This window comes from Salmo salar, chromosome ssa13, assembly GCF_905237065.1.
Source record: "Salmo salar chromosome ssa13, Ssal_v3.1, whole genome shotgun sequence".
In the NCBI taxonomy this organism is placed as follows: Eukaryota; Metazoa; Chordata; class Actinopteri; order Salmoniformes; family Salmonidae; genus Salmo; species Salmo salar.
Genome location: NC_059454.1, coordinates 28088829 through 28108615, shown reverse-complemented (window position 1 = coordinate 28108615; position 19787 = coordinate 28088829). Strand labels below are relative to the sequence as shown.

Below are 19787 nucleotides of genomic sequence, written 5' to 3'. Positions count from 1 at the left end.
GCCTGTTAATAACTTCACAAAACAGACAGACAGTAGCCATGGGAATTTGAAATAATGTTACTATTCGAAAAATATCATACATTTTTTGGGGGGTATTCAGATTTTCGTAATACGTGTGTTTTCTAAACTTCACTATGTTTTTAACCTGAACACTTGCTCTTCAAGGTAGAGGCAATGCGCTCTGCTGCTGCAGAAGCAGGCGGTGGGAGGTGCCAGTGTGTGTGGAAGGGGTGTGCAGAGCAAACAGGGAGAGACAGAGAGAGATGCAATGAAGCCTAGTCAACTCCCGCTAACTTGTTGATGCCATATGTTATTTATAGTCCCATCTGACAGTGCCTGTGTTGACTGCATCAAATCGAAGAAGAGAAGTTACTTAAACGAGCCAGCTAGCTAGCTAGGCTAATTGAGGCAACATTTTGCTGTGCTCCCTGTCCTTGTCTACAAATAGCAACAAATAACAATGATCTCTCACTTTACTTGCTAGGCATTAAGCCTCTGTGGCACTCTGTGGCACTTTGATTGGCAGACAAATAAAACAAGTGGGATATTTTTTTTATGGGGTGCACAGGATAAAAACTACATTTAAAAGTTTGTTGTTTTATTAAATTAAGAATATCAAATGTCAGGTTATATATTTGTATGTGACAATGTCACATGGATATTTTAATTTAACTTAGTTAAAATTGAACATTGTTAAAATAGGCCTATAATATTTTCCCCTAAAATGTATACTCCCACAAGCAATTGTATATTTTATTTTTATTTCACCTTTATTTAACCAGGTAGGCTAGTTGAGAACAAGTTCTCATTTACAACCTCTCTACCTCTCCCTCCCTCTCTACCTCTCCCTCCCTCCCTCCCTCCCTCCCTCCCTCCCTCCCTCCCTCCCTCTTCCACACCCTGCCTCCTCCCTTTCCTCTCTTTCCCCCTCTCTCTCTCAGATGGCCAGTCTGCGTGCTGAGAAGCCATTCCCTCCGTGTGAGTCAGAGGGGCCAGAGGACCAGGTCAAGCCCATGCTGGACTGGGCCAACGGGGGCTTCCTGCCTAAGGGCCAGGAGGGACTCAAACCCACAGAGAACCCTGGTGAGACTCACCAACTAAAGCCAATATAAGGTCGAAATGCCGTGGCTGGGGTTTTCTCCTGGCCCCCTTCTGTCCTGTCTTGTCCACTTTGGGCCCCTTAAAGGGATAGCTGCCGTTTTTTCAGTTTTCACATCATACAATAATTGTGAATTTGCCGGAATAAGCTAGGAAGCATATCTGTAGTCCAATGTATCACTGTTATAGCACCCAACTTAAAGAATAGCCCTGGTTAGTGCTGTGAAACAATAGTTGCTGACAGATTTAAGAGTTCCACCATTACTTTCTCTAGATCAGGTTCTCCAACCCTGTTCCTGGAGAGCTACCGTTCTGTAGTTTTTAGCTCCAACCCTGTTCCTGGAGAGCTACCGTCCTGTGCGGTTGGAGCTAAAAACTAATCTAGCACACCTGATTCTAATCATTTGCTTCTTGATAAGCTGTTTTTAGAAGACTTACATCATTTATTTATGTCTCTACTTGGCATCCCACACACTCGCCCTTCTCTTTGTCTTTCTGTCTTTCTCCCCCAGTCTCTGTTTGGACATTGTCTGTTAACTGTATGTTGACACTTTGCTATTTCATTAGAGTGGAGGGGTGGTTAAGGGTTGCCTCCTGTCTAGTATGCTTCATGTCATCCACAGTACTCCATTGGTTAGGGTTCGATGGGTTTGTCAGGGGATTAACCAGGTGTGAAAGTATATAGAATGAATCCCTTAAGATGTCTGTGGACTTATAGTCAAGATTATATTTAGGGCATAAACACAACCAGTCATAATGTTTTCATCTAATTTTCAAACAATCACTTCAATAGGCTCCTGTAAGCCTCGCCACCTGCACACCTTCATCCACTCTAAAATAAATCCTGCATCCATACAGTGCACTGTGCAACTACCATTTCATGAATGGCCATGTACTCTTACAATCTCCAACTGGCACAGCCAGAAGAGGACTGGCCACACTCAGAGCCTGGTTATCACGTTTCAGGTATGACCTACATGCAGACAGTGTCGAAGAAACAAAAGTGTATTTCTAATACAGGGGCAAGAAAATGACAGGTCAAAGGCAGGCAGAGGTCAGTAATCCAGAGAGGGTGCAAAGGGTCCAGAACGGCAGGCAGGCTCAGGGCAGGCAGAAGGGTCAAAACCGGGAAGGACTAGAAAACAGGAGTAAGAAAGGGGCAGGGGAACAAACTCTGGTAGGTTTCACAAACTAAACAAACTGGCAACAGACAAACAGAGAACACAGGTATAAATACACAAGAGATAATGGGGAAGATGGGTGACACCTGGAGGGGGGCAGAGACAAGCACAAAGACCGGTGAAACAGATCAGGGTGTGACACTGGTTCCTCTCTAGGTTTCTTCCTAGGTTTCTGCCTTTCCAGGGAGATTTTGCTAGCCACCATGCTTCTACATCTGCATTGCTTGCTCCCTGGGGTTTTAGGCTGGGTTTCTAGAAAGCACTTTGTGGCATCTTGTCTGATGTAAAAATGGCTTTATAAATGCATTTGATTGATTAATTGATGAATGGAAAGAAACATCTCTTACAAAACACCAAAAAGTATAATGAATGACATTCAGTAATTGTCATTCTATAAGGGCACAAGACCAGACCCAGATGCAGACACGGGAGGCAGATGGTTTGAGTCTTGATATTTATTCATCAATCCAAAAGGGGCAGGCAAGAGTGGTCATGGACAGGCAAAAGGTCAAAACCAGATCAGAGTCCAGGAGGTACAGAGTGACAGGCAGGCTCGAGGTCAGGTCAGGCAGGTGGGTACGGAGTCCAGAAAACAGGCAAGGGTCAAAACCGAGAGGATTAGCAAAAAGAGAATAAAAAGCAGGAGTACGGGAAAACACGCTGGTTGACTTGAAAGACATACAAGACAAACTGGCACAGAGAGACAGGAAACACAGGGATAAATACACTGGGGAAAATAAGTGACACCTGGAGGGGGTGGAGACAATCACAAGGACAGGTGAAACAGATCAGGGTGTGACACATTCATTAGGCCTACACTTGTAACCTGAAATGATGCGTCCACTGCTGTCAGCGAGAGTCTCAGTCTCTGACACTCACCTCTGCCTTCACAAAATGTAACATTTATTGTCAAACCACACTGCATTTTGGAGTGTATTCTTCACGGTTTCAATTCCAGTCGCTCATTTGTCATGCAACTGACATGCAGTAATGATAAATAATATTGTAATTGCCTTCAGTTTTCTTGGCGTCTTTGTTTTAATTATTGTGATAGGCTCATGTTATACTGGTACGCCGTAACGTCTACTCCGTACCGGACTGTACCGGCTTACTTTAACCCTGATATTACTTGGGCAATAATTTACTGTCAGTAAGATAAAAGTATTACAACATTTTGTTTAGGCGATAACTTAATCTGTCTTGTAATTTGACTGTTGTTTTTGTTCTGTATGTGTCCTCTCTAGACAGCAACCCGTTAAACCACAAAGTGTTGGACGTCAGTCTGCTAGAGTATTTCCCCACAGCCAAGAGGCCCCGCATCAGTCTTTGTAAGGCCAAGAGCAGCCCTGAGGAGGTCTACAGTAGAGGTCAGAGGTCAACCAAACGGGTCAACCTGGGGTACCAGGGTCGTATTCATTAGGCACCAAACAGAAGAAAACAGACTGAAACAGGGAGGGACTACTTAGATTTGTCCTATAAGAAACGCTAATTTCCCATTTCTGTTGCAAAACTTTTCAAAATGTTATGCCCTAATGAATACGAACCTGTAGTCGTCTGTTTCAAACATATGTAGCTAATTCCCTTTTATTTATTACTATACAGTAGTATGTTATTGTTCATGTGTCTCAAGACCTGTCTTGATTATTGACTTGGATGTGTGTCTCTGTGTATCCTCTCTGCCCTTCAGAACAAATGGTGCATGAAGTTTTGAAGAATAACAGAAGTATAGAAGGTATGTTCTCATTTTAGTTTCGGACATTTCTCCCAAAAAATATCTCTAATTGATGCAGCTATGGAACATAAACTGCGAAAGGTGCTTTAGTCTGAAGACTTCATCTGTCTTTTTTCTGACAGAGTTTTGCCTCTCATGTGGGAAAACACGAGCGGCAACCTTCCACCCACTTTTTGAAGGAGGCCTTTGCCAAGCATGCAAGGTTAGTTTTCTAAGAAATACACCAATATTATCTGTAACTCTCATCACTCTCACTCAACCATCCTTACAACACCCACTGACTATACAGTAGATCCCACATTGTACTTGTAGAGTAGAAAATACTTGTTGAAAAAAGCAGGACACCCTGAGGTGAATGACACACAGACATTCACCTACCTACCTAAATATTTAATCCACTCTGAGCCCTACGATGTGTCAAAATGTTTAGTAATGTGTTTGTGCTCTCTCTGGAAGCAGGATTTCCACAATAGTCATCTACAGCTATTCTGTGAATAGAGCCACTGTGTTCAAAATTTTAGAGTTGTAAATGCCTGGGCTTGCCTCTTTGTTGTGTAAGGGACTAGAGCAGTGGTCACCAACCGGTCGACCAACTGGTTAATCTTCAAAGCATACCTAGTCGATCACCAAACATTTCTGTAGAAATTCCAGCGATAAAGTCTTGTGCTGTTGGTGGTAGGTGCACTTGATTCAAAAGCCCTGCACACTGGGTAGGCAAAGTGTTCCCATTTTCAACCATTTCATTTGTCTGAAGGGACAAACTCCACCTACCCGGTGGACCAGGATTGCTAAATTAAGTGTGCTTACTGCGCTGGCCAATCGGATAGATAAAAATCACCGTGCCTACAGCTTCTACGATCCCACGGCAAAGTTTGATACTAGCCTATGTGAGATTTTATAACTTTTAAAACCATGACCAGAGAGAAACTGTCAACAAATACAGCACAGAGCTAATGTTTTTATGAGTGAGTTCATGTTTGTTTTTATTCAGCACTGTCAACACTGTTTTTATTCAACACTTTTACAAAACAAAATGCCCTACTTCCACTCATGCTACAACCAGCACTGCAGCTGCAATCAATGAGTAGCCAAGTGTATCGATAGGCCTGCGTTTTTATTATTAGCAGATTGTCGTGTCTATTTTAATATCGAGGAATATTTCACTTTCTTTTGTCATAGGAACAACATGAATTTGTGCATGAGTCAGAAATAATGTGGTGCGACTCGAGTCTCGCCACCAGGTGGGAGACGGTGTCCCCTTTCTCTGGTCAATCTCACCGAAGGAAAGGAGAGAGCAGGGAACGTGAGAGGTCGACCCTCTGCTGCTCTCTCCCTCCGCTGAGACTGACCATCAGATGCAGGTACCATCAGTCCAGTAAAATAAAAAAGCGAATTATTTAAATGTATGCTCAGCTGTGCCTCGCAAGTGATACAACAGCTGATCTATTTTGTTATCAAGCTCAAGTTTTGAAATATAATATGGTCTGACAAGAACAATATTGGTAGACCAAGCATAGCCAATATGCTGTGATAATGTATTATGCCTAATGCACAAACCTAATTTCTACAGAACTATCTTTATTAGGTTAATGTTGCATAGGGTTCCATTTTTTTGTCATGTTTAAAAAGAAATCTGAGCCGTAGATCTCGGCTTGCCTTTTGACTCCAAAAGTGATCTTGACTCAGAAAAGATTGGTAACAGGCCTCCCGAGTGGCGCAGTGGTCGAGATCCTGGTTCGAGTTCAGGCTCTGTCGCAGCCGGCTGCGACCGGAAGACCCATGGGGCGGCACACAATTGGCCCAGCATCGTCCAGGTTAGGGGAGGGTTTGGCTGGCATCGCGCACTAGCGACTCCTGTGGCGGGCCGTGCGCAATGAACGCTGACACGGTCACCAGGTGTACAGTGTTTCCTCCGACCCATTGGTGCCGCTGGCTTCCGGGTTAAGCGGGCATTGGTTCAAGAAGCAGTGCGGCTTGGCTGGGTTGTGTTTCGGAGGAGGCATGGCTCTCGACCTTCACCTCTCCCGAGTCCGTGCGGTAGTTGCAGCGATGGGACAAGACTGTAACTACCAATTGGATACCATGAAAAAGGGGTAAAAAAAGAAAAGGTTGGTACCCCCTGGACTAGAGGCATCGATACCAGGCTTGGCTGGCTGCTTCTATCGAATACCTCCAGTCCAGTAGATCAGTCTGGGTACCAGTCTTTTTAGCTAACACTCCTGTTATTTGCCAAAGAGACTGGACTTTCAGAAATCTCAACGTTCAATATGCAGCTGGATTTAACACGCAGTTACTGATTGGTAGTTGGAAACATCATTAATATTTTCCATGACAATGTTTTGGAACATGGGGTGTGCGCAAATTTGGCACAATATAGAATTCAAATTTTAAGAACAACAATAAACAATACCGTTACGACCAGCCAGTGGTGTAAAGTTCCTTAAGTAATTTTGGGGGGTATATGTACACCACCGTTTGGGGTCACTTAGAAAGGTCCTTGTTTGTGAAAGAACAGCACATTTTTTTGTCAATTAAAATAACATCAAATGTATCAGAAATACAGTGTAGACATTGTTAATGTTGTAAATTAATATTGTAGCTGGAAACAGCTGTTTTTTATGGAATATCTACATAGGCAAACAAAGGCCCATTATCAGCAACCATCACTCCTTTGTTCCAATGGCACTTTGTGTTAGCTAAGTCGGAAGTTTACATACACCTTAGCCAAATACATTTAAACTCAGTTTTTCACAATTCCTGACATTTAATCCTAGTAAAAATTCCCTGTCTTAGGTCAGTTAGGATCACCACTATATTTTAAGAATGTGAAATATCAGAATAATATTAGAGAGAATGATTTATTTCAGCTTTTATTTATTTCGTTACATTCCTAGTGGGTCAGAAGTTTACGTACACTCAATTAGTATTTGGTAGCATTGCCTTTAAATTGTTTAACTTGGGTCAAACATTTCGGGTAGCCTTCCACAAGCTTCCCACAATAAATTGGGTGAATTTTGGCCCATTCCTCCTGACAGTGCTGGTGTAACTGAGTCAGGTTTGTAGGCCTCCTTGCTCGCACACGCTTTTTCAGTTCTGCCCGCACATTTTCTATAGGATTGAGGTCAGGGCTTTGTGATGGCCTCTCCAATACCTTGACTTTGTTGTCCTTAAGCCATTTTGCCACAACTTTGGAAGCATGCTCGGGGTCATTGTCAATTTGGAAGACCCATTTGCGACTAAGCTTTAACTTCCTGACTGATGTCTCCTTCCTGAGCGGTATGACGGCTGCGTGGTCCCATGGTGTTTATACTTGCGTACTATTGTTTGTATAGATGAACGTGGTACCTTCAGGCGTTTGGAAATTGCTCCCAAGGATGAACCAGACTTGTGGAGGTCTACAATTTTTTTTCTCTGAGGTCTTGGCTTATTTCATTGGATTTTCCCATGATGTCAAGCAAAGAGGCACTGAGTTTGAAGGTAGGCCTTGAAATACATCCACAGGTACACCTCCAATTGACTCAAATTATGTCAATTAGCTTATCAGAAGCTTCTAAAGCCATGACATCATTATCTGGAATTTTCCAAGCTGTTTAAAGGCACAGTCAACTTAGTGTATGTAAACTTCTGACCCACTGGAATTGTGATGCAGTGAATTATAAGTGAAATAATCTGTCTGTAAACAATTGTTGGAAAAATTACTTGTGTCATGCACAAAGTAGATGTCCTAACCGACTTGCCAAAACTATAGTTTGTTAACAAGAAATTTGTGGACTGGTTGAAAAACGAGGTTTAATGACTCCAACCTAAGTGTATGTAAACTTCTGACTTCAACTGTATACGAAAGTATGTGGACACATCTTCAAATTAGTGGATTCGGCTATGTCAGCAACACTTGTTGCTAACTGAACTAAATGACTATCCCCCTTATCAACCCTGTACCTCTGGCTGTTGCCCCATACACGGAAACACTGATCACTCTAATAATGGAACACTAGTCACTTCAATAATGTTTACATGCTGCTTTACTCATTTCATATGTATATACTGTATTCTATTCTACAGTATTTTAGTCAATGCCACTCCAACATTGCTCGTCCTAATATTTATGTATTTCTTAATTCCATTTTTTTACTTTTAGATTTGTGTGTATTGTTGTGAATTGTTAGATTCTACTGCACTGTTGGAGCTAGGAACACAAGCATTTCGCTACACCCACAATAACATCTGCTAAATATGTGTATGTGACCAATAAGATTTGATTTGAAACTGCGTCTGGAAGCAACTTCAGCCCAATAACTGTTCGTCGGGAGCTTCTTGAAATGGGTTTCCGTGGCCGAGTAGCTGCACACAATCCTAAGATCACCATGTGCAATGCCAAGCGTTGGCTGGAGTGGTGTAAAGCTTGCTGCCATTGGGCTCTGGAGCAGTGGAAACGCCTTCTCTGGAATGATTAATGATGCTTCACCATCTGGCAGTCTGACGGACGAATCTGGGTTTGGCGGATGCCAGTAGAATGCTTTCTGCCCGAATGCATAGTGCCAACTGTAAAGTTTGGCGGATGAGGAATAATGGTCTGGGGCTGTTTTTCATGGTTCGGGCTAGGCCCCTTAGTTCCATTGAAGAGAAATCTTAACGTTACTGCATACAACAACATTGTAGACAATTCTGTGCTTCCAACTTTGTGGCAACAGTTTGGGGAAGGCCCTTTCCTGCTCATGTGCAGCAATGTTCCAACATCTAGTGGAAAGCCTTCCCAGAAGAGTAGAGGCTGTTATATTAATGGCCATGACTTTGGAATGAGATGTTCGACGAGCATGTGGCCATGTAGTGTACTTTTAGACTTATTCATCCACCTCTGGCCTGCTGGCCCCCCTACCTCTGCGGAAGCACAGTTCCCGCTCAGCCCAGTCAAAACTGTTCGCTGCTCTGGCACCCCAATGGTGGAACAAGCTCCCTCACGACGCCAGGACAGCGGAGTCAATCACCACCTTCCGTAGACACCTGAAACCCCACCTCTTTAAGGAATACCTGGGATAGGATATAGTAATCCCTCTAACCCCCCCTTAAAAGATATAGATGTACTATTGTAAAGTGGTTGTTCTACTGGATATCATAAGGTGAATGCACCAATTTGTAAGTCGCTCTGGATAAGAGCGTCTGCTAAATGATGTAAATGTAAATGTAAAATTCAAGACTTTTATTCAGCTAGTATTTTACTGGGTGTCTTTTACTTGAGTCATGTTCTATTTAGGTATCTTTAATTTTACTGAAGTATGACAATTGATTACTTTTTCCAGCACTGCCTAAAAGACAAAACTGATTCTACATCAGCAGTCCTACTCTGAGATGCTTTCTGAATATGCCCCCAGGTCTCTGGTACTAACTTCAGAGGATCCTCAGTTGGGACCTGTGACCTCCCTATGGTTCCACTCTAGCAACAACACATACTCTAGTTAACTGATGAAACAAAACACTCAGTTGAAGTTCTAATAGAAACTATTGGCTCAAGCATTTATTTTATTATTAGCAGCTTTCTAGTTATAGGCTCAGTTCCATCATAGTAAAAATGCTATGGTTCAGCCCCTTAAGTCCATTAGGTTCACGGTGACTGAAATATAAAATCGCAATGGTGATGATGGTTGATGACGATAGTGTCCCATGTTTCTGGGACTGAAAATGTGAGTTATGACTGACCTTTGGCTGCAGTCAGTTCACAGCTTTGTTATTGTGTCAGTTATACAATGAGTCCCAGAGCGGTGCCTTTGTGTCTGTGGGCTTTGGTCTCTGTGTTTAAAATGCACAGACATACGCACACACACATCTTTGTATTCAGGCCCGGTCCTGGCTGCCCTCCTCATATCCCCGCAAATCTAGAATAGTGCAGCCTACAGTGTCGGCCCGCAATGCAATTTTATGAATGCCCATCCGTGCTGTACTGTTTGTAAAACAGGCAGTTGCATTGGCTTTATTTAGGCTAGTCCTGATTCCTGGCCAAGGTTTGACTTACTTGACTTAATCCCTTGACTCCTGTAAGGAGCATAGGCCATTTACAAATATCCTCCACCTCACTCAGTTCGGGGCAAGTTTTTCCAGGTCACACTAATTGAGGCCGCTTTCAGTCATTTCTGCCTGGATGTCACTCCTCCAAGTGTTTCTGGGATGCCCTCTGGTCTTGTCAAACAATACTGTATTCAACTATTACATTTTAACTATAGAATTAGAATAATCATTCCATTTCCAACAGTTCACCCGAGTGTTTTGATCTAAATTGCAAGTCAAATCACAATTGCAATATTTCATTAAAGGGATTCTCTGGTACTTTTGTATACTTTTTAGCCACTAGTTCTGAAAGTAGCGCTCACGAGCTAAAAGTGGTCCCCAAAAATTGAGTACTACGTATATTTGCAGATATGTATTTGCAGATATGTGCACTATGTCATTGCTCTCTCTCGCTCTTCTGTGTGTGCATCTTGCTAGCTGTCACTCATATAGCTAGAAGCTGAAACTCATTGGTTGAACTCGAATTGCTAGGGGCTCGCCAACGCGGGGGAAAATGGCGCAGCACAACTTCCAGAAAAACAGTTGCTTTCAAACTAGGGATTTTGTGGTTAATTGAGGTACGACAGAAATTCTGGTCATAGATTATGCATGCATGAACTATACATTGACACATCTAGCCCAAAGCAGGACGTTTAAAAAATACTTAGTAGTCGCTAAAGTCCCGGAGTATGTCTTTAAAAATAAGGCCTAGATTTCTGCCCATATCTTGCAGCCCAACGTGGCAGTGTGGAAATTATCTCAAATGAGATCAACTTTTGGTTGAAAAATATAATATGATATTTTGGCTATAATTGTCTATCTATTGATTGTTCTGTGATGATGCGTAGTGTTTCCATGTGGTCCATACATTGTCTGTCTTTCCTAAACCTGGCCTGCTGGTCCCTGATCAGTTTTTTGGAGGCGCATGAGGATGATCGTATTCAGGATTTTGCAGGGTATAGACATTAGAGTAATTCCTGCATTCCCTTAGGTCGTCTTTCTTCGGAAGCTTGACAATGTGCCCCTCTGCCCATTCTTTGGGTGTTTTCTCCTTTTCCCAGACCCCTCATAGAGCATGTCTGTAGATGCGTTGATATCACCTCAAAGGCCTCTGGAATGTTGTCGGCTCCAGCTGCCTTTCCACTCTTTTGTAGTTTAATTGCAGCTTTTATTGGTCTCTCGCAATTCACATTCAGCAGTATTTCAGCTCTGGATATGTATGAGGTTTCTGCTGGTGTTGGTCTTTTTAGAAATTCTTTGCGTTCCACCCATCTTTCAAGTGCATTTGACCATCCTTGTCTTTACTTGGTTTGTTGGTTTGAAAAATTTTACAAATTTGCTACAATTTTACAATATGTTGAGAATTTGCAAAACTTATGATATGTTACTAATTGTAGCTAGGCTAAGAGTTAGGACTACGGTTAGGGTTAAGTTTAGGAGTTAAGTTAAAGGGTTAAGGTTTGGGGAAGGGTTAGCTAAAAAGGTTAATGTTAGGGGAAGGGTTAGCTTAAAGGGTTAGGGGAAGGGTTAGCTAACATGCTAAGTAGTTGCAGAGTAGCTAAAAAGTAGTAAGTAGCTGAAACGTTGCTAAAATGCTAAAGTTGTCCGTGATATGATTCGAACTCGCACACTTTGGGTTTGTTTTTGCGTTGTGCTACGTTTGGTGTGATTACATATCATACTAATTTGAGTGCCCCCGATTTTACTATGTTACATCTAGTGTATGAGACCAGGCTAAGTTTAAACAATCCTGAAAATCCTTCCTTGCAAACCAAACAGCCAATAACAGGCTTTAGGCCTACACATAGGCTACTATCAATAAAAGTTGCAGTAGGCTAAACGTTACTTTGACAAGTTAAACTTACAAACTAATATTTATAATATTGTCAAAGTGTTTATTGATGTCCTTGAATTGTGCAACAGGCAATTGGGATTTATCTCCCGCCTATTGAACTGTACAAATCCTAAATGTATGCCTACAAGTTACAAAATTAATAGATTAATTACTTAACAAATTAAGTATGAAAATAGCTTAATTTTGTACAAATAAGCCTTTCAAGGTTTGACAGAATATTTTAGCCTATCCTATAGGCTATGTCTTTCGAATAAGATGCATCTGGATTTGAATATGTTCTCCATTTAAAATTAGATAAAAAAGTGCAATGAGGAACCATTAGGTCTAGTTGTTTTTTACCATGTCTTAGGCCTACCTAAATGTTTTTGGCAAGAAACACCAGCATGTTTACCTTTTCTGCCCAGAGAAGCGAACTCAGCAGGATGATGGACTTGTAAATGTTAACGGAGGTTTGTAGTCTGCCATCCCTTGCCCTGATAATCTGTTAGCATAGTCTGGAAGAATTCGGTCAGGTCTGCTGGCTCAACTTTATAATTCGGCCTGAAACCGAAGAACTGCCATACAGGCAAAGACATGCTTTTCTTTCCCACCAAGTCAGCCATCGTTCTTTTTCTGATTAAGCTAAGGCAGGCTATACTTTAGTTACTAAGGGACAGGTCTACATTTACTGGGGTTGGAGGGGTGGTCCATTATAGGGGAGGGTTGTCAAACTTTTTTTTTTGCTTTGGGGGGAGGGTTGTTTTTCTGGATTGACTGACCTTCATGTCTTAAAGTGATGATGGACTGTTGTTTCTCTTTGTTTATTTGAGCAGTTCTTGCCATAATATGGACTTGGTCTTTTACCTAATGGGGCTATCTTCTGTCTACCAACCCTACCTTGTCACAACACATCTGATTTTACTCAACGCATTAAGAAGGAAAGAAATTCCACAAATTAACTTTTAACAAGGTGTAACAGTGTAGGTTCCGTCCCTTTCTTCGCCCCAACCTGGGCTCGAACCAGGGACCCTTGCACACATCAACAACAGTCACCCACGAAGCATCGTTACCCATCGCGCCACAAAAGCCACGGCCCTTGCAACGCAAGGGGAAACCCTACTTCAAGTCTCAGAGCAAGTGACGTCACTGATTGAAACGCTATTAGTGCGCACCACCGCTAACTACTAGCCATTTCACATCGGTTATCTTGGCACACCTGTTAATTTAAATGTATTGCATTCCAAAAATGTGGCTATAAAGTTTTACATATCCTACACATCGAAACACAAGGAATAGTGTTTTTGTAATTTGTTATAGCTGTTTTTAAGGACACGTAAATATGGCTCATTTGGCCAACATCCCTCATTTTTTGATGGCGCTTGGTCTGATCTGAATGCATATGGATGTCTATAATATTTCTCAAATGTCAGGTGAATTTAAGTCTTCCCTGTCAAGTTGTCTGGCGCCAAATATTCCAAAGAGAAACTCTGAAATGGCATATTGTTTTTAGGAAGATTTTTGAAAATTCACATAAATCTATCGTCAATTGGTTGGAAATATAGACACTATAAAGACTCTGGCAAGTGCGCTAGTCCTGTGTCACTTTGTTTATGCCTGCACATCATGGTTCACCAGCAACCCCAAACATTTTAAAGAATAAGCTACCAGCCAAACAAGCTTGTAAAAATGGTACTTAAACTCCCCCCTCATGCTCATCTGAAGGTTGAGCATTTTTCGTCTCTTTGTAATGTCTGTTTCTATGTAATTGTATGTGTGTTTATGTAAAACAAAATAGGGACCATAGTGGAAATAAGTCCCCAACTTTATTGTGCCATCCCGGGGGGAGGGTATTCAATTTATTTTACAGTACAAGGGGAGGGTCATGTGAAAATATTTTTAATGTTGGGAAGAGTGGGGCATTTTTTTTCCTGACACTTAGAGTTGGATCAGACCCTCCCCCCCAGTAAATCCTATCACTTTTATTTTTAAAGTCTGATACTGTCGGAAAGTAGCCTAATAGAAGAAAGAATGACGCAAATGTGCTTGCTTACTCGGATGATCAAGATGAAATAACAACACTTGATACGGCTATAATATTTGTTTTTAAAAGGTAGGCTAATATAACTGATATGTGTATTTTTATGGATGAGAGAAACACAGCCCTACCAATTTGAAAATCATTGTGTAGCCTAGACAAAACATAAAAGAGATTGTTTGTGGCTTTAGTAATAATTTAAATAAGGAGAATGACATACACCAATTTACAGTTTTGGTATTACCAATTTGTCCTTTATACAGTGCATTTGGAAAGTATTCACACCCCTTGACTTTTTGCATTTTGTTACGTTACAGCCTTATTCTAAAATGGATTAAATCGTTTTTTTCCCTCATCAATCTACACACAATACCCCACAATGACAAAGAAAAAACAAGTTGTTAGACATTTTTGCAATGGAAATAATCACAATAACAGCACTTACAGTTGACCAGGGTAACTCTTGCAGGGCAGAAATTTGACGAACTGACTTGTTGGAAAGGTGTCATCCTATGACGGAGCCACATTGAAAGTCACTGAGCTCTTCAGTAAGGCCATTTGACTGCCAATGTTTGAAGGCCATTGTGTTATTGGGGACCTTCAATGCTGCAGACCTGTGCCTCAACACAATCCTGTCTCGGAGCTCTACGGAAAAGTCCTTCGACCTCATGGCTTGGTTTTTGCTCTGACATGCACTGTCAACTGTGGGACCTTATATAGACAGGTGTTGTCTTTCCAAATCATGTTCAATCAATTGAATTTACCACAGGTGGACTCCAATCAAGTTGTAGAGACATCTCAAGGATGACTAATGGAAACAGGATGCACCTGAGCTTAATTTCGAGTCGCATAGCAAAAGGTCTGAATACTTATGTAAATAAGGTATTTCTGTCTAAAAACCTGTTTTCACTTTGTCATTATGGGGTATTGTGTGTAAATTGATGAGGAAAACTGCACTGTACTGTGTATTGAGTTCCTACCCCCTACAGTTAAACGCTGGGAAGAAAGGGCTTCACCTGAGTGCAGAGTAAGTATCGGAAACATGAGTGTTGCTAGTGCTAACGAGAACGTCGATTTGGTGCCAAAGAAGGTTTGGTGCCATCTTCAGTGGTATGGTAGTATTTAAAAAGGTCAATAAAATAATGTTGGTTTTGCGTTCACTTAGCACAGTTTGAGGAAGAGATTCATATGATCTCATTTTAGAAGTGTTTTCTACCGTGACTTAACCATGTCTGACGGAATTACCAAGTTTTCAACCAAGTGTTTGAAAATCGCAACTGATAATCACAGTTAATCAGAGATAATTGCAATATCTAGCCCAAAAATAAAATAACTCCAAACAGTGCATTCCGTGTGTGTGTGTGTGTGTGTGTGTGTGTGTGTGTGTGTGTGTGTGTGTGTGTGTGTGTGTGTGTGTGTGTGTGTGTGTGTGTGTGTGTGTGTGTGTGTGTGTGTGTGTGTGTGTGTGTGTGTGTGTGTGTGTGTGTGTGTGTCAGTCATCAGATCTCAACCCAATTGAACAGTTATGTGAGATTCTGGAGCGGAACCTGAGACAGCTTTTTCCACCTCCATCAACAAAACACCAAATTATGGAATTTCTCGTGGAAGAATGGTGTTGCATCCCTCTGATAAAATTCCAGACACTTGCTTGTATTTATTTTTTCATTGTTTTTGGGCAGAATTATGTGAGGTTGGAGGTGGAAATTCATACTGAGAAAGACTGTCATTTCTTTAAACAATTATCTTTATTTACTATCGATTAATTATTGCAGTAATGAGACGAGTCAACCCCACAGTCTTGACTGTTGGGCCGAGTAGCCTAACCTTTACACAAATGAAGAGTTCTTTATATAGCTGACACTAAGAATGCTCAGTCGTGGTTGGTTGCACCCCTCCCTGTCAGGCCTGCTCCTGCTCTTCCCCCCTGGCGCTCCAGGTCGCCAGGCTGCCCTGCATTACGCACTCCTGCCACCATCATTACGCACACCTGCCTTCCCTCATCACGTGCATCAGCGATTTATTGGACTCACCTGGACTCAATCACCTGTTTATTACCTCCCCTATATTTGTCAGTTCCCCAGCTCTGTTCCCCGCTGCTGCATTAATTGTCTTACGTCTGTGTATTACCCAGTTCTGAAGCTGTTTCTGTCCTGTTCCATGTCTGTCCCTAATTAAATGTTGACTCCTCGTACCTGCTTCTCGACTCCAGCGTCAGTCCTTACACTCCCATGCAGATTAGGACATTATAAACCACTCTGGGTTCATCCTGTCGTCATCTGCACGGGGTTGTTGTCTTAACCCCTGGCTTAGTTTCCCAGTTGCCAGGATGATTTTGAGACGATGAGCGCTTGGGAGTAGAACAATCCATCTCTAGTAAAACACATTCTTGTCTATGTAATGTAGTGTTTAATTAATTTGTCAGGTCAAGCCATCTCTGGTGACCATACACCCAAATTAGCTGCAGGTAACTAGAGTGGAGACCATAAAAACACAGACACTAGTAGGCCAGAAATGTCTTACTATTAGTTAAATATTAATTGTTAACCATTAATATCAAATAGATCAGGTAAATATGTCATTTTTCTACCACACGTCTTGGTCAGTTTAGCTCGGAAAATGCTGCCCTCATCAATCTGCTGCCCTAGGAGGCCGCTTAATCCTGCCTAATGTGAGGGCCGGTCCTGTTTGCGTTCACATTCTTGTTGGATCTCCTGGCTCACCAGACATGCACCTAGTTCATGCTGGTGCCAAGAAATGTGCATTTTTTTTAAATGTTGTTCTGTTTGTCAATATGTAGAACACTGGCATCTAGATATTGTTAATTAGTGTTGTTTATCTTTGTGTGTGTCAGGACGTGTATCTTGAGATCTCCTACATGTATGATGACGATGGCTACCAATCGTACTGTACCGTGTGCTGCGGGGGGCGCGAGGTGCTACTGTGTGGGAACGCCAACTGCTGCAGGTGGGACTCAACACTCACTTCTTCAACTGTAACTCTGTATTCTACTGTGTGTGAGAGTGCGTTCCAAATGACACCCTTTTCCCTTTATTGTCAACTACTAAGTAGTGCACTATATAGGGAACACAGACTTTATCTCTACTGTGTCTTAACTGTAGTCTACTGTATCTTAGTTCATTTTTAACTTCTGTATTTTCAGTCTACTTTCTCTTTCACCTGTTGATTAGAAGTATTTTTTTTTCTCTCAAGTGTCACCTTTTTTACCACTAGTTCCTCCTGCCTCCTATCGTTGCTTTCCATCTGTCTCTCCCCCCTATCCCCTCCCTTATTCATCCATCTCCCTCTCTCCCCTCCTTCCCCCTCGACCTTATTTCACATGTCTCCGTCTGTCTCCTTCCTCCCCATGCAGGTGTTTCTGTGTAGAATGTCTGGACATTCTGGTGGGCGCGGGGGCGTCGAACAGTGCCCGTAACCTGGACCCGTGGCGCTGCTACATGTGCCAGCCCCTGCAGCCCTACGGTGTGCTCAAACAACGCCACGATTGGAGCATGAAGCTGCAGGAGTTCTTTATCAATGACAACGGCCAGGAGTTTGTGAGTCCCATCAAGATACTTTAGTTAACTCCTCACATTGGCCCTTGTCACAACACTCAGGACAAATCAACTTAGCTCATACAGTATCTAGGGCCTGGCATTCTCCTTGCTCAGGTCACAGGGTCTGGAAAACCTCAGGGTCTCGTTCATAGCAACATTGCTACATAGCTGTGGTTGTTTATATAAACATTGTGATTTGGTCTATATGTTTCTCAGGAAAGCCCAAAGATCTACCGGGCTGTCCCTGCAGAACAGAGGCACCCCATCCGCGTGCTGTCATTGTTTGATGGCATCGCCACTGGTAAGTGTGCGCGCGTAGGTGTCAAGTGTAATATTCAGAGGGCCTCCCAAGTGGTGCAGCGGTCTAAGGCACTGCATCACAATGCTTGAGGCGTCACTACAGACCCGGGTTCGATCCCAGGCTGTGTCACAGCCGGCCGTGACCGGGAGACCAGTGAGGCGGCGCACAATTGGCCCAGCGTCGTCCAGGTTAAGGGAGGGTTTGGCCGGCAGGGATTTCCTTGTCCCGTTGCGCTCTAGCGACTCCTTGTGTCGGGCCGGGTGCTCTCAAGTTGTGTGCAATGCCAAGAGTGTGCAAAGCTTTCATCAAGGAAAAGAGTGGCTACTTTGAAGAATCTCAAATATAAAATATATTTACATTTGTCAAACATGTTTTTGTTACTACATGATTCCATATGTGTTATTTCATAGTTTTGATGTCTTCACTATTATTCTACAATGTAGAAAAACCCTTGAATGAGTAGGTGTGTCTGAACTTTAACTGGTACCGTATATTTCCATGTGTGTGGGTGCATGTGTCTAGGCTACTTAGTGCTACGAGACCTCGGATTCAAAGTGGACCATTATATTGCATCAGAGGTGTGTGAGGATTCCATATCGGTGGGGGTCGTCCGACATGAAGGAAGAATCCAGTACGTTCACGACGTGCGCAACATCACCAGAAAGAATGTAAGCAGAACACATCTCTTTCCCTGTCTCTCTTTCTCTCCGCATTATTGACAAATGGATGGGCAGAGAACTTCATCTGAGTCAAGTCAAATAGAGGGAGGAATGGGAGGAGATAGTAGAGTACTAAGTTTGTCTCTCTAGCAGAAATCCAATCCCTTCCACAATGACTGATTTTGTTGTTGTGTAAAGCAGGTGCTTCATGAAACATTTCTTTCTAGTCCTTCTCCTTATTCAACATATGAGGATTATCAACTGAACTGGTATACATTATTAATATTATTTATCATATGGGAATAAATTGCCAAGAACCAAGGGATAGTGCCTTTGTGTCTCATGGAGTAGTCTTGTGACTCAGTGTCTTTCGAAATGCAAACATTTGCACATACATGACACACCCGTTTACTGCTTTTTCTGTGGGCTATTGCCTGTCCAGACAGGACAGTAGTACCTTATTGTAGCTTAATGAGCCTCAGCTGTTATAGTTACAGTGAATGCTCCCCTGCCCTACTTTATGTGGATCCACAATGAAACATATACAGACACATGGGCTCTTGAGGGCTCTTTTGAGTGCTTCAACACAACACACACACACACACACAACATTAACCACACACAAACCTTGATCCACCCAGCTTTCATCCCTGTTCATAACAAAACACAACTTCCCCCTCTACTCTCAAGTTAAACCTAAACACATAGTTCTGCCACAGCGGCAGAGAGGGGCGCGCTGCCGGGTCGCACGCGAGTCCTTGACATCATCCCAGAACTCATTCATCCCTCTGTCAGCGACTCAGAGCACTCCTCAAAGAGGGTCGGGGCCCGAAGTGGGTCGGCCTGGCTGTTTTGGGAACCTACAACCCCTCTCACATAACCCTTAGGCAGTAGGGAGTCAATGGCCAACCCCCTCGAAGTTGCGTAAGAGTCTCAGAAGCACTTCTCTCTCACTCACTCTCTCACTCTCTCACTCACTCACTCACTCACTCACTCACTCCTCACTCACTCACTCACTCACTCACTCACTCAATAGGCTTTATTGACATGGGGGAAATGTTTACATTGCCAAAGCAAGTGGAATTAAATTAACTGTAAAAAAGACACTCACAAAAGTTTCAAAGGAATCGAGACATTTCAAATGTCAAATTATATTAGTCACGTGTGCCGAATACAACAGCACCTTACACCTTACAGTGAAATGGTTACTTACGAGCCCCTAGCCATTTGATTAGGTGTTCAGGAGTCTTATGGCTTGGGGGTAGAAGCTGTTTAGAAGCCTCTTGGACCTAGACTTGGCACACTGGTACCTCTTGCCGTGCCGTAGCAGAGAGAACAGTCTATGACTAGGGTG

General features: G+C 42.6%; 1 protein-coding gene across 4 annotated transcripts in view; it reads left to right on the top strand.

Annotated features, from left to right (window-relative positions):
• LOC106566802 (DNA (cytosine-5)-methyltransferase 3B-like) overlaps nt 1–19787 on the top strand; it is a 73153-nt gene that overhangs the window by 38334 nt on the left and 15032 nt on the right. For all 4 annotated transcript variants that reach the window (XM_014135216.2, XM_014135214.2, XM_014135215.2 and 1 more), the window contains exons 9-16: nt 942–1083; nt 3524–3646; nt 3967–4011; nt 4134–4213; nt 16771–16883; nt 17290–17473; nt 17690–17774; nt 18297–18442. In XM_014135216.2, the coding sequence (XP_013990691.1) occupies nt 942–1083; nt 3524–3646; nt 3967–4011; nt 4134–4213; nt 16771–16883; nt 17290–17473; nt 17690–17774; nt 18297–18442 (918 nt within the window). The remainder of the gene's footprint in view (nt 1–941; nt 1084–3523; nt 3647–3966; nt 4012–4133; nt 4214–16770; nt 16884–17289; nt 17474–17689; nt 17775–18296; nt 18443–19787) is intronic.